Source organism: Anas platyrhynchos, chromosome 1 (assembly GCF_047663525.1).
Source record: "Anas platyrhynchos isolate ZD024472 breed Pekin duck chromosome 1, IASCAAS_PekinDuck_T2T, whole genome shotgun sequence".
Lineage (NCBI taxonomy): Eukaryota > Metazoa > Chordata > Aves > Anseriformes > Anatidae > Anas > Anas platyrhynchos.
The window spans coordinates 123,163,985-123,178,557 of record NC_092587.1 but is presented as its reverse complement, the minus strand read 5'-3'; the positions used below and the strand labels follow the sequence as shown (position 1 = coordinate 123,178,557).

Below are 14,573 nucleotides of genomic sequence, written 5' to 3'. Positions count from 1 at the left end.
AGCTGATAAAATACTTAATATCTGAGGATAAACACTGAGCCTTCCAAGAAAAGATACTGCGACTTCCAGCTTCTGAAATTTCTAGATATGGAAATCTGTGTCGTTTCCTCTTCAGAATTGCACCGATTATGTTTTCAGATGTTTCTGACTTGCAGAGACAGGCTCTTGAGATGTTTCTAAACTGAACTAGTTTACAGAAATTAGACATAAACCCCTTGAATGTCAGTGGAAACTTGACTGTCTTCAGGTAATTTAAGTTTCCTTTCTAACAACTTACAATGTTACTTTAGATCATAAAGGCTAGTGAAGAACATTTAATATTTTAAATGTAGCTGTCTATTTAATCCTCCCATAAAATTTCATGAAGCATACCATTAAAATTAAATGATTTGTCATTGCCCAAATGAATGGCCAAATGTTTAGCTCCTACTAAGATAAAGATACAGAAATGTAAATGCTTATTAAATTTTGCAAATTGTATATCCTGTCCTCCAGGTCTTTCTAAACACAGAAACAGAAAATTTCAGTTTTGTTTTCCAGATTAGGCTAGAGATGTTCTCCCTCAGTGTCATGAACCTGGGATTACTGGATGCTTTGAGCGTTTCCCTATACTATTCCCACAGCAATAGCCTGTGATACCAAAGCACTATGGACAGCAAGTCAGATGACTTTTTGACATGCATAATTGCAGAGGATATTCTGATTAGAGTGCTTTCCAATGCAGATCAGCAAATTTCATAAGTAAATTAGATGTGAGTAGACACAGATAAATTTAATTTAAAATCAACCAGATTTTTTTTTTTTTGCATACATTTTCCTTTCTTGGCTACAGACTGTGTTAAAACTTCTTGATTCCTGCAGCTATTTATTATTATATATTTGTTCTTGGTTATCTATTCCCTCTTTCATCAGCGATTGTCCTCTGAATGACTTAATCCTGTTAGCACTCTGTTGACAACCTAGCAGAATTCAATCTTGCAGAATTTTGAGAGACTATAATAAAGGCTTTAAAAATGCTTTGAAACATTAGGTAAATATTTAATAATTAAATAATTGCAAATAATAAAAAAATAATTAAACTAAAATATTACTTGACCGCTGATTCTCTGTGTTCAGTAACTTCTCCAGTAAATGCGCTAAACAGCTCATATTGAAAGTGTCTTGCAAATGTTTTTTGCTAGAAGTTAAAACATTTGACTGTTAGGCCACGTGTCTTCATGACATTGTAAAATGCTAGTTTTCCAAGCTAATAAATGTTTTAGATATTTTTAATATTCTGAAACAAATATAAAGCAGAAGTAATCAATTAGCAGCTCTAAAAGCTGAATATGGCACATGAAAAAAATTGCCTCAGTAGAGAGTTTAAAGTAGACCATGAAACTAATGAGGGAAAAGAGAAATTCATAATCAGTTTGCTCTTTGCTGACCTTCCCCCTCCTGTTCCCTCCCACCCTTCTAGGTCCTCCTATCATTTGGTTGCACATTATATCAAGATAGAGGTTTTCCTTTGTTTATGTCATATGATAACCATTTGTCCCATAACAGAAGAGACCAGATGTATAATTTTCAAGTGTATTGGTAACAACACCTCTGGCTGAAGAATGAGCATCATCAGCACAAAAACTTTGCAGTTTTCTGATTTTTCCTTCTTCAGTCACGCATTCTGTGGCAGACCAAGAAAACACTGTGAAATTGTGTGAAAATTTGGCTTGGGAAGTTGAATTCAGGAAGGCCATTTAGTTTACTCTAAGAGTTTGAGTCGATTCAGGACATCTAGGTTTTTAAGCCAACAGTCAGTGAAGCCCGTAAAATGAAGAATTCCTTTTACAGCTTTGTATTTCAGAAACCTTTTTTTAGCCATATTTTCACATCTACTGAGTTGCTTTAGGAGTTAAGCGAGTGGATCATCCCTTGTGTTTGGAAAACTGAATAACTGATTTTTAGATTAAAGCAGATCTTACCATTTAGTTAAAGAACTTTCCTCTATAATGCACGCTGGTATAGCTTGGTTTGTGGTGTTTGTATGCTGATATGTGATGAACAGTTTCAGAATAACTTACGAAGTTCTTGTGAAGTATTTTATAATGCTTTGTTTCAGTTTAACCACATAGAAAGTAGAGCAACATATTATATGTTAGATATACTGACCAGATGCACTTATTTAGCCTAGGCTACCAATTAGCACTGTTGCAGTACTTCCTGAACATTTATGTGCTCTCTGAGCTCTGTGGTAAATGTGTAATGTGATGAGCATAGAGGCAGTGCTTTTTTCTTGCGTAAGAAGCAGGCATTTTAAGGTCTACAATAGTGTTTTAGCTTGTTTCTTCAAACTACAAGGTAAAAGTTTCATATGGCATTTTTATAAATGCATCTTGATACTTTGTCTAATTAGTGCTTTGCATAAATTTGTCATGCTTTTTTTTCTTTTTGGACTCTTTTGTCCTGTCAAATGAGACAACTTGAACAATGTGAGTTCTTGATTTTCAAATTTGAAAGTAATAAAATTTTAAAAGCTCAGTCTGATAGGCTTTCACGGTGGGATCACGCAACAAACACGTGGCCACTAGTTTAATTCACTAGCAGTGAAATTGTATGGAATTTAGATTCCATGTGTGGAATTGTGTGGAATTTAGATTCCATGAAACATGAGCCAAATAAGCCCAGAACTTAAAAGCTGTCAGTCTCATCTACATGAGGAAGAAAAAGAAATACTGTTAAGCAAAAATTACCACTGATTTTCTGAATATTTGCAAAGGATCTTGTGTAACAGTTTAAAGTATGAGTGTATGGAAAAAGGGCAGTAAATTGTACACACCTTATAATTTACTGTCATTCATCCCTAGTTGTACAAGTATGACTGACTGTCAGTTTTCAGATCGTAAGTCTGAGTGTTTCCAGCTCCCCATTATCTTTATGTTTTTTCAGCTTTTTATTATGGTGTGTTTAGGTACAAAGATTTTTAAGTACCAATACAGAAAGTCACCATGAATTAAAATCAGTAATAAATGGTTGTATTTCTAAGTAGTTTCCATAATTTAATCACTGAAACTTGTTTTTAAAAAAATCAATATAATTGAATTGTTAAATTCTAATTAGTGAACGTAAGTGTATAAAGCAATTAATGTGATGTTACACTTTATTTACAGTATACCGTAATAGTTTTCCAGTTCACCTGTTACAGTACTCTTACTTTAAATCATGTTTTCTCCGAGTATTTTGAAACTGTGTACTGATGTTGGAAAAAAATGGTATTTTAGGTGCCTAACACTGCATATATGTGCTACTTTCCCAATGCCAAGTGCTTGTTTTCCTCCCATCCTCCTCCACAAGTCCCATTTGCTTCAGATGTAGAAACCATATTAAAAAAAAAAAAAAAATGGAGGGGGGGGGTTATTGTCAGTTTTCTTTGTTCATACTATTTTTGGCTGAAGTAGTATGCTAGGTTGCAGCTTTATAAATCGCTTGTTCTGAAATCTTCATACTGTTTGTTGTTTGTCCAAATGCTGCCTTCCTACTAGGACTTCTAGCAGCAGAAAGTAGGTATCCCTTTGTTTTCCTTTAAGGCGTATCACTCAGCTATAGTATGTGTCTGCATGTTTAAAAATCAGCTTTTTTCTCTTCACTTTACTGTTTTCAGTTTTAATACTGCCTAATCAAGAAAAAATAGCCTGTATGTTTTTGATTAAATCTATCTATAACTTTCAAAGTACAGTTAACCAGAAGTAGTATGATTTCCAGAGAATTCTGAGTGTTCAAGGTTAGAGGCAGTATTAAAACTACCTTTTTTGTTCGTTTGTTTTCAGTATTTGCAACACAACCGAAATAAGATTACATTTTCATTAAATTAATATGGGATAAAATTGTTTTGTTTTGCATTTTAATTCCCAAATTACTGTTTTCATGGACTAACAACTTTTTTTCTCCTGAACACTAAGCATATACTGTAGTATTAATCATATATTTTCTTGTGATAACCTTGCATGAACTTTCTTGATTATTCTGTGTTGACGTGGTATGTGATATATGCATATACATTGTGTATATGCATACAGCTGATTTAAATAACTATACAGTCTGTGTCCCCTTAATGAAGGAATATTAATGAGGTGGAGGGTGGAGATTTCTGCCACAAGTTAGCTGCACACTTCATAAGAGACTGAATGCACAAGCACTTCTAGACCTGTAGACTATGCTAGACTGAAGAGCAGGTACAAGATTCTAGACCTTGTAATACAAACCACAAGCATTTGAAAACAAACAAATTCAGCATCTCAAAATACAAACTATAGAAAGTGTTTCTCTTCCTGTACCATTTTAAGATCTGTAAACTAATACTTCTTCTGTCCTAAGTCAGGTCAGGAAGACACGTCCCTATTTCTGAAGAAAATCATGGATTTTTGTTTGTTTGATTATTTTGATCTCAGAGGTTGCAGAGGTTGTTCCTTTTCCTCCTATTTCCCCTTCTCAGAATGCGTGTCCAGTAATTTAAGAGTGAGAACTCAGTGGATTTCTATATAAAAGTTTTATAACAGGATTATTTGTATGCACTTGTAGTAAAAAAGAAAATGTCGTATAAAGCCTCAGCCACTGATTTTTTTTTGGAATGTGCTTTCTTCAGTAAATTTACTGAATAAAAGGCTGTGCCCACTTAGTGCTCAGGAGAGGGCTTCCATTTATTTCTGCAATGCAAAAGAAAGTATTGAAGGCAGTAGTAGTGAAGGGCACTCATTTGTTAAAATAGTTCTTTGGTTGTTTGCATGTGAACATGCAACTTGTGAGGTGTGGGTCTCTTCTGAAAAGCAATACCTTCTCACTACATGTTTCATTACCTCCACCCTGGTTTGTCTTCTGTCATATTTGTGCCTAGTTTTAGGGTGAGAGTTAGCTAAGAAAAGGAGCTGGTGAACATTATGTAAAGGTCCCAAATATGGAGAAAGCTAGAGATGTGAACTCATAGTGCCCCTGTGTGTACAGAATAAAAGAATGGTTAGCTTCAAAATCAAGCACAAGTTTCTTCCTTTCTATTTCCTCTTCCTTGCTTTCCTTCCTCTCTTTCTTGCTCATTCTTTCTCTCTTTCTCTCCTGTTTCATATATACTACTCTTCTCAGCATTCCTGCTTGTGTTTAGGAGCTTTTGTTGTCGTTGTTTTTTTGGGGGGTTGCCGTTTTCCCCTGTCTTTTCTCGTGCACCTGTTACTTTTGCTTTTCTTCTCCAACTATTATATGCTTTTCTTTCCTTCTGTGTATTCCAGAGGTGTTGCTCCCTTTAATTTATCCCAGTTTCTTTACCATATTCTTCCATCACGCCTCCCTACCATATTCTTCCATCACATGCCTTCTTTCTGCAGTTTCACTGTAGTCTCCATAAACCTCCATCTTTCCTGTTCTCTCCCTTTACTTTTCATGCTTTTTTAAAATATATATATATATGTGTGTGTACGTCTATATATATACAATTACCGTCTTGATTGTTTCCCAGAAACATTCACAGAATTATATGCATGCAGGAGAGTCTTTGTAAATGTAGAGCATACCTAAACTTGGCTGTTTGGTTTCAGAACAGGAAGCAAGAAGTCAGTAAACACTGTAAAGCTGAAATGAGAGGAGAGAGTCTTTGCCTGTCTTTAGTTGTAATTACACTGTTACATATATATGTGAAACACGCGTCTCCTACCTTATTTTAAGTTATAGGCATATATGCATATATATATACATATATATATATATATGCATGCTTCAGCTGTCATCTGTCCTTGCAGAGACAGTTGCTGTGGAATGAGTGCACTGCAACGAGCAACAAATTACCATGTGAGGTTAGAGGCCTCTCAGCTTCAGTGATTCACACAGATGTGGTTTAAAGCGAGGAAGATCATGTGAGCCTCAGTCGGCTTTCTGTTAAGCTTTAAAGTTACATCCCCACAAGTAGTGGAAAGGTCCTGTGTCTGTAAAAGATTCTTTTCTTGCCTTTAATGAAAACAGTGTATATTTTGTATTTTCTTTACAGAAAGAGGCAATAGAGGGATTCTTTTTTATATACTGTTAACTCTTATCCACTGATACTAAGGCAAATTTGATCTTCCACGTAACATGGACAGAAAAATTTATAATTATGCTGATATTGAGCCTAGGTATTCATGTGTGGCTGACATGGACAGTTTTTAATGTATAACTGAACATGATTTGAAAATCTCAGCAGACATACACCCCGTCATTTCCACAGCATTTTTGATGCAGTGCTTAATTTCCTGCTTTGCATACTCTGTTTAATGTTTATGGCTTGTGATTTTGGTTTATTTTAATAAGATGCCAACAAAACAAAACTAATGGAGGCACGGATTTATGCAGTTATCACTAAATAGGTAGCTTAAAGGTCGCTGGATTCTTAATGCAAGACCAAAGAATCTTTGAATGACTTGTCATATGTTAAAAATAAAATTAAAAAAAAATCCACGAAACTTGAAACTCTCATTGCAGAGTGATAAAAATAATCTCACCATCTCTTCACCAGATGTACTCTGTCAGAATCTCACAATATTTATAAGACCATTTTTTATGAAAAGAACTGCACTCGATTGTGCAAAAGATTATATGCTTGTTGGTTTGTTTTTTTTTTTTATGAGATTGTATTCAGTGCCTTCATTCAGTCTTTCTAAAATCTAACAATTTATGATTTTTTTTTTGCTGTCCTTGCTATATGTGCTAGCTTCTGACTTCTTCATAAACAAAGAGAAATATAAATCCAGCCTTGTAAAATGCCTATGCTTTGAGACCCAGGATTGTTCTTTAACTTCATCTCCAGTGGCTGCACACAAGAAGACAGCCAAGAGGTGAAGTAGGCAAAGGCAGCTTGTGGTGTTTGTAGATTGACTGACATAAGGACAGATTTGTGGTATGTAGGGAAACTACAAATAGCAGCTAATCTTTGGTTAGTCATTTAAATGCCACTGTAAAAGCTCTAAGGCATAGTTACTTACCTGTAGATTAATATATAGAATAGCTGCAGAATTGTTCCAAATTAAGACAGTTTATGAGAATGAGCAGGATTAAAATTAGTGGTTGGTGTGGGGAAATTAACATAATACAATACGGTTCTACATATCCAGGGGGTTGGGATCTTGATAGTGTCACTTTAATAAAAGTGTACTATTATTATAATGGCTATTAATGTGTGTTCTGCAGAGTCATTTTCTGGAATACTAATTGGAGGAGACTTGCTAAAAGGTCACCATTTTATAGTTTTATACTTAAACAAGGTCAGGCTTCCTTTCACAAATTTACATTGCTCAGAGGAGGGTGTACAACTGATCAAGGCTTAAAAGTACATGCGTAGTTGTCAATATTAAACAAAAATAAGATTTTATTTTTTTTCTCTCTCTCAGAATGTGTTTGCCAGGCAGTCTCTGTGTTTAGCAGCAAGATCTAAGTATTTTTACCTAAACCCTGTTTCAGTCATCACGTGTCAGTGCTACATGAAAGGAAGCTAGTAATTTAATTCTCCCTGCTGCCTGTTGCATAATACAGGAAGTGAGTTCTACCTGCCCTGTTTTTTGAGCTTCCAAAAAAAAATCTTATGGGGTGTTTTGTAGTGGAGACATATTTCTATTCTAGAATATCAAGGCTATTTCTTAGAATAGTATTTTCAAGATATTTTTTCTTTTCAAGGGAAGCAGTAAATAGCTACTTAATACCTCTAAAGATCAGCCAAACCATTTGTTCCAGGTTAGAATACCTAGAGATGCCAGGACGCAGTAATGGTACTGTGTTTTACCAAAGCTTTTTCTACTTGCAACTTGATGAACCAGTGTCCAGGATGCTCTAACCTCAGGTGATAATCGAGGAGCTGTATGAGAACTACGAAGACTCTAGAGATAGAATTCAGAGAGAACCTTTTCTGAATGGCCATCATAAATTTTTGTTTATAAATTAGGTAATAGAATCTGCAGGAAATACCTGTGATAACTTTGGCAACACAACGGGTGAAGAAATAATGCCAAGTTACTGTCTTAGAAGGCAAATAGATCTAACTGACAAATAATAGATCTTCCTCAATGGGAAGAAAAGTACTCAGTTCATCTTCCCATCTTCTTAAAAGCAATTTGGTATTATTCTTAAGAAGTCATTCTACTAATTGTGAAGTTTCATGTATTAGTAATGACTGCAGAAGACTACTGTAAGCATTCAGGCTGTTTTTTGTTTATTCATCTGGCTGTTTTTTTTTAACGTGGTGAGAACCCATAGTTTTCAGCATTTCAGAAATGTCAACACCAAAGGAACCAAAACAAACACCAAAACAACCAAACCAAGCAAACAAAACACTAAAGGAACCAAATAGGTGTGAATAGTCACACCCATCCTTTCTTATATAGTCTTACGGGAATACAGGAAAAATGAGGTTGTGCATACAACCCCGAACACCACTGCTCCTTTGCACACACTGAGAACATGCAATTACAGTAAGATCCACAAGTACCACAATAGCATCACATTTGGTGCAGATTTTATTACTGTAACTTTGAAGAAGAGTCTTCTATTTTTATCCCTGGCATTACAACATTTCCTGCACAATTGTATGTGTATACATTTTTATAGCAAATTGATGTGCAGGGTGATGTTCATCTCACCTAATTGGATGAGGCTACTTGAAAGTTCAGTGGCAGTAAGCAGCATTTTCTAACAAAGTTTGCTTTACGGAGTCTTCAAAAAAAGTCAGTCAAGTTGTTCTTTGTTTGTTGTTTTTTTTCCAGTTTACTAATATTTATACATTTTTCTGATTTTTATATTCAGAAAGTCTGTCTGTAACTACTAAAGACCATTTGAAATCTGAGCTTAAGACTGTATGATTGTAACAACTCACCTAAGTCCTTTCTCGTCTGTGCTGAGGCTAAAATGGGTACATTTTCAATGACAAAAAGAGATTAAATGCTATTTCTAGAGGACACATAGTATAACCATAAATATTGAGTGCATTTACACTTCTATTGCATGCCTTTACACCTTACTGTTTGTTGTATTTTTTTTTTCTCAAAGGCTAGAAATTAGCTTGAACAGAACAGGATTATTTTAGGGGCAGGTGTTCTCCAAAAATTGGTTATTTTTATTTTAGACAGTATCTTTTATGTGAATTTAAAACTCTTCTGAAAGGTATTGTTACGCTTTGAACCAAGTGTCCGTAACAGAGTTTAAGTGTTTACAAAAATGCCTACTTATTATTCTGTCACTATTTTAAACAATAACGTGCTGTCAGTCTATTGCTACTATGCCATTTTCTCATGCAAGTGCATGTTATTTGTACATGTGTGATGACATGGAAGGACATGGCAGTAGATAGACAACAAGATTGTAGGTTAAAAAAAAAAAAAAAAAAGTGAAACTGATTTTTGAGAGGTTACCAAGTCACTGTCAGAACTTGCCATCAAATTTGTTAAGAATGTTCTTGGAAACTTTCTGTTACAGCCATCTATTGGTTGCAGTACAGCCAGTGCAACCAACAGGCAGGAGAAACAAGAGCTAGTGTTTAGTGTTCTGGCATTTCCAGGTATTCGAAAGATTGTTCAGATGCAAATGTTAAGGAAATAGTAACTTTTCTTTCTCTTTGAAAGGCCCCAAAGTATTGCACAAAATCAAATTCTCAGAGTAAATAATACTGTCAAATAAAAAGTCCAACGCGTTCAGTGATTGGCGAAGTAATAATAGAACTTAGAGCATGCTTCTCATCGGTTGTGGTTTTGGCTCTGGTTTTTGTGGTTACGAGCACCTTCAAGCAGTATTACAAGACTCCAGGATATCTGAGCCTTTGAATTGAATCTTCTCACATGTTTTCCGTAAAGTCGACACTGCAAATACGTAGAAAGGGCTTTGAGCCTAGAAAGCAAAGTTTTGCTAGAAAATAATTAATTTAAGCTCTGAGTTTGACAAGAATAGAAATAGAGGGGAATTCTAATAAATTATTTTCTGTCAACCGTATCCTAGAATGTCAAGCACTTTCCTTCAGTCTTGACAGTCTCATAAGTTCATCAGCCTTTAACTGGGGTACAGAAAATGTTAAAAGAAACTCAGCACATTTGCTTTTTGGTCCCTTTTTGAGTTCTTCCATGCCGTTGAGGCTTCGTTGTGCATCTCTCTGTGCTCTTACCAGCAGATTCCGGGTTCCTGTATTTCCTCAGGTTTCCTGCTGTGTCTCCAAGTGTGCAAGATGTGATGCAGGCAGAAGAGTATAGAAGGTTCCTTTAAACAAAGCATACTTATTCACTGTCAAAGATGGAGCTGTTTTTTCTCTTCTTAAGCACACTAGCTCCGATGTACAGCAACTACAATGAGGCAAACAATGTCTTACTCCTTGCTATCCAGCCACCACTTTTTTAAAGAAATGTAACCTACATTGGTTGAAAAATCTGAAGACATGAGCTATAGGTGTTTAGATAAGCCAATGTTAGTATTTTAGTAATGCGAGCAAGTGGCAGCCTCCATCAATACCTGATTTTTAAAACAAGGTGTTCCACAAGGAATCTATGTGGGCTGTTTTACTATGATTTATGTTGTGTTTCTCTGTCCTTCCCAGCTATGAGTTGAACTTTCCTCATGGATTTCCACCTTCCACAATGCCTTCCGGTTTTCCCTTATGTCTCCATATCCCTCATTTCTTCTTTCACCCTTACCCATATAAAAATCACCCCATCTTTCAATGACCCAAAACAATCCATTGTTCTCAAAAGAAAGCAAGTGCTAAGTCTGGTTTTGAGATAACCAGGCAAGCAGAACAGTAAAAAAAAAAAAATCTGAGCTAACCTTACAGCCTTTTATTCGTACTCTAGAGGACAAAGCAGTCAGGTCTTTCTTTGTCTTCCCTCCTTTATCCAGATGCTGATTTTAAAAAGAATTTTGAATGCATTGTTTCTTTCAAATTTCTACCAATTTGGGATGTGTATTTGAAATGGGCCAACTGTTCAAAAGGTGAAGAAAGGGAAGGTCGAAGTAAAAATGGTGAGGACAGGCGGTTGAGCAGATAACGCAAGTGACTTCATAAGACGTTGTTGGAAACCAGACTAAGTACAACCCAGCAAAACTTAATAAATACCTGAGAGAGGTTTTAACCTCCCTTCAGTTTAACCATTTCTTATGAATAATTACATATGGGCACTGTTGATATTCATGAAGTTTGTTCAGTGTGTTTTCCTGTAAAACTCTGGCTTTTTTAAGTTCCTGCTCCAGTTATACAAGATTAGTAAAAGTTTCCTTTTCCAAAGTTCAGTTTGCCATGAGTCTTTGCTCTATCGAGTTTTAATTTTTTTTTCCCCCTCCTATTTATTGCCCCATAGGAGCAGTCTCACAGGTGCTCGACAGCCTGGAGGAAATTCATGCACTTACAGATTGCAGTGAAAAAGACTTAGATTTTCTTCACAGTGTTTTCCAGGATCAGCATCTTCACACGCTACTAGATGTAAGTTTTCTGAGATAAACAGCTTGAATACATTTTTGTATCTGTTGTTCATTAGCCAGAATTTGGTTTTATTCTGCATATATTCTTTTTTGTTGTTTCATAGCAAGTTAATTTATTTAGATGTGGATTGTAACAAACAACTAGCACTTGACAAAAGAAGTACATTTTTGTACTATACATGCAGAACATTTTAGAAAAATTAGAGTTAATTTAATCATATGTAAATGATTCATACTTTGGTTTGAATTAGTTGCTGTACTTTAAAATAATTTATCATAATAAGCTTTTTTCATGTGGTAAGTGCTGGATTTTATTTTTTATTTTAAATCCAAAATGTAATTTTATAACTGTGCATATTGACTTCTTTTTATTACTATTTTTAAGTAATAATCTTAGAAAAATTCTATGGATATCCTTGAAAATATGAAAAATATGACATTTTTCTATGTGAAACACCTGAGTGTGCCAGTTTCTGTCCTATACTTAAAGTAAGCAATAGCCACAGTCATGTAAATCAACATTAGCCTGAGGTTCATGAGAGCCATTAATACATAAGACAACAGCTGATGTTCCACAAAAAAGCATGCAAAAATCACAGAGTTGAAAGGTACAGGTTAGTGCCTCGTGATACGGCACAATCAAGATCTGGTTTCCATTTCTTCACTAGCTGTCTTTCAACATAGTTCGCTGTCTGACTGTATGTCCAGATGAACTGTGATGTCAGATGATTCATAGATTTTTCTTCCAAGAAAATTGCTCCATTTTGCAAAATTAATTTTGAAAATCAAGTAGTGTGGTGTTTGAAAAATGCTCGCATGTGACTTAAAGACTTCTGTGATTTAAGAACTTCCTGCTTTCAAAGTTGCCTCCCAGCTTGTCACATGCAAAAATCCCATTTATATTTCTCAATGGCTTTTAACAAAGCATGCCTCATAAGCAGATACATCGTGCTTCCTCCAAAATTGTGTGAATTTGGGAAAACACACATTCAACTTTGAGGTAGAAGTGTTTGCTGAACTTCAGCTCTTGGTCACAACAGGGACCTTCAGCATCACTGCAAGCTTACAGTTTATCCCTCATATTTAGTTACAAAACCTTCTTGGAAGGACAAATTCAGATGCAAATCATGTTTCATTGGCTTCTGTGTCTACACAGTATTAGGATCTAATACAAAGGTCAAAAAGTAGTGTGGTGGTTCCACCCTGCTGGGCTGCTAAACTCCACCACAACCACTCTCTCATTCCCCTTCCTCAAAAGAAGAGGGGAGGAGAAGGCAGTATGCTAGAAAGGAAAAAAAAAAAAAATGTAAAAGCCAATCAGAAGCACAAAGGGAAGAAAAAAAAATATTTCCCGCTTCCCATCAACGAGCAATGTTCCCCGGAAGCAGCGCCTCAATATGTGTAGCAGCTGTTTGGGAGGACAGAGATCATCATGAAAGCCCCCCCTCTTCTTCCCCTTTCCCACCTTTATTGCTGAGTGTGACACCACATGGTATGGAATATCCCTTCCGTCCTTTTAGGGCTGGCTGGGGTGGAGAGAGTCTTGATGCAGTGCCAGCACTGCTCAGCAATAGACAAAACATTGGTGTGATACCAGTGCTGTTCTAGCTGCAAGTGCAGAGCACAGCACTGTATGGGCTGCTGCAAGGAAAGTTAACTCCATCCCAACCAGACCCAGTACAATCAGCTGAAAAACTTTCCCAGATTTGATTCCAGGGTATATGGATATTTCGTGTTGAAGACACGTGACTTGCTTGTTGAAGACACGTGAAGACAAGGTGACTTGCTTTTAGGCAAGACTACACTTTTTTCTAAAGCAACCTACACATTCCACCAAGAAAACACTCAGATGAAGGAAACAAATCCACAGAGGCCTATGTCTACATTAGCATACTACAACACAAAATAACAAGCCTGTAGAGCAAAAATATTGACCCTGAGGATCCAATGTCAACAATTCTTTGTATTTTGAGGGCGTTCCTTTTATAACTTAGTTATACTGCAGTCCTGTAGACTGAATAACCACTAGTGAGTGAACAACATCTTTTGTTTTAGTGTCATTTGAAAGTAAGAATGCTCTGGTAACACTCTACTGTGAAAACCAAAGAATGGTAGGTGGGAATAATCCCTGGAAGTGTTCAAGGCCAGGTTGGATGGGGATGGGGCCTTGGGCATCTTGATCTTGGAGGTGGCATCCCTGCCCATGGCAGGGGGGTTGGAACCAGACGATTTAAGGGATTTAAGGTCTATTCCAGCCCAAACCATTCTATGACTGATTCTATTATGTCATCATACAACTTCTTTTTTTTTTTTTTTTTTTTTTTGTAAACTAGATGGCATTTGTTGAAGTATTTCACTTCATGATAAGTCGTTTAGGCATTAACTCATGCTTCTGCAATGTTTTTACTTTTTTCTGTTCTTTACGGTAGCAGTCTGTTCATCGTATTTCAGCAATGATAATATTTCTCTAATGGTCTGCTGTAGCCTATTAAACCGGAAAATACTGAAGTGAATTTATGTCATGTTTGCCATTCTTTTTAAGTCATGGTCATTCTCTTAGAAAGGGATACTTCTAAATGCACTCTATAATAACATATTTGTGAGAAGAAAACACTATCAAAAAGCATTTCTGTTTTGTTGTGCTGTGTGTAAGGGCGATGATAGAATCTTCCCAAAAATATCTGGAAGAGAATAATACAAAATAAAATTCTAGAAGATTCCAGTGTTATAAAATACACGTATGAAAGACTGAAGCCAGTTAAAGGCTGTTATTTGAAAGGGTAGGTTCTACATTTCAGAAACTTGAATGAGGGAGCTTACCTTCTGTTTATGCATTGATACAATGCCAGTTCCTCTCAGAACTTTGAAGAGCTCCTGAGTTGTACTTCAATGAAGTTCTCTGTTGGGGAAACCGTTTATTCCTCTTCAGTATTTGGGGTTAATGAAGTCACCAGAACAAGTCACCTATGAAATATTACATTCCACTAAGTAGGAATTTTGTAATCTGTCATTAAGTTGTCACTTTGCATTAAAAACTGCTGTTCCTCTTTCTTGGCCGTTTTCCACAGTTAAATTTGTTCTCATGTTCTTATTCTTTCTCAAGAGTTATCCTTATTTTTAGATTAGGGCACATGATG

The 14,573-nt window shown here is 35.9% G+C and overlaps 1 protein-coding gene across 13 annotated transcripts in view; it reads left to right on the top strand.

The window, feature by feature from the left end:
- The window catches only part of CASK (calcium/calmodulin dependent serine protein kinase), a 220,612-nt gene that overhangs the window by 150,473 nt on the left and 55,566 nt on the right, over window positions 1-14,573 (top strand). For 8 of the 13 annotated variants that reach the window (XM_072027795.1, XM_072027786.1, XM_072027779.1 and 5 more), the window contains 2 exons: window positions 3,519-3,536; window positions 11,316-11,437. In XM_072027795.1, coding sequence (XP_071883896.1) covers window positions 3,519-3,536; window positions 11,316-11,437 — 140 coding nt within the window. The remainder of the gene's footprint in view (window positions 1-3,518; window positions 3,537-11,315; window positions 11,438-14,573) is intronic. The other 5 variants (XM_072027807.1, XM_038171400.2, XM_038171386.2 and 2 more) reach the window with 1 other exon arrangement.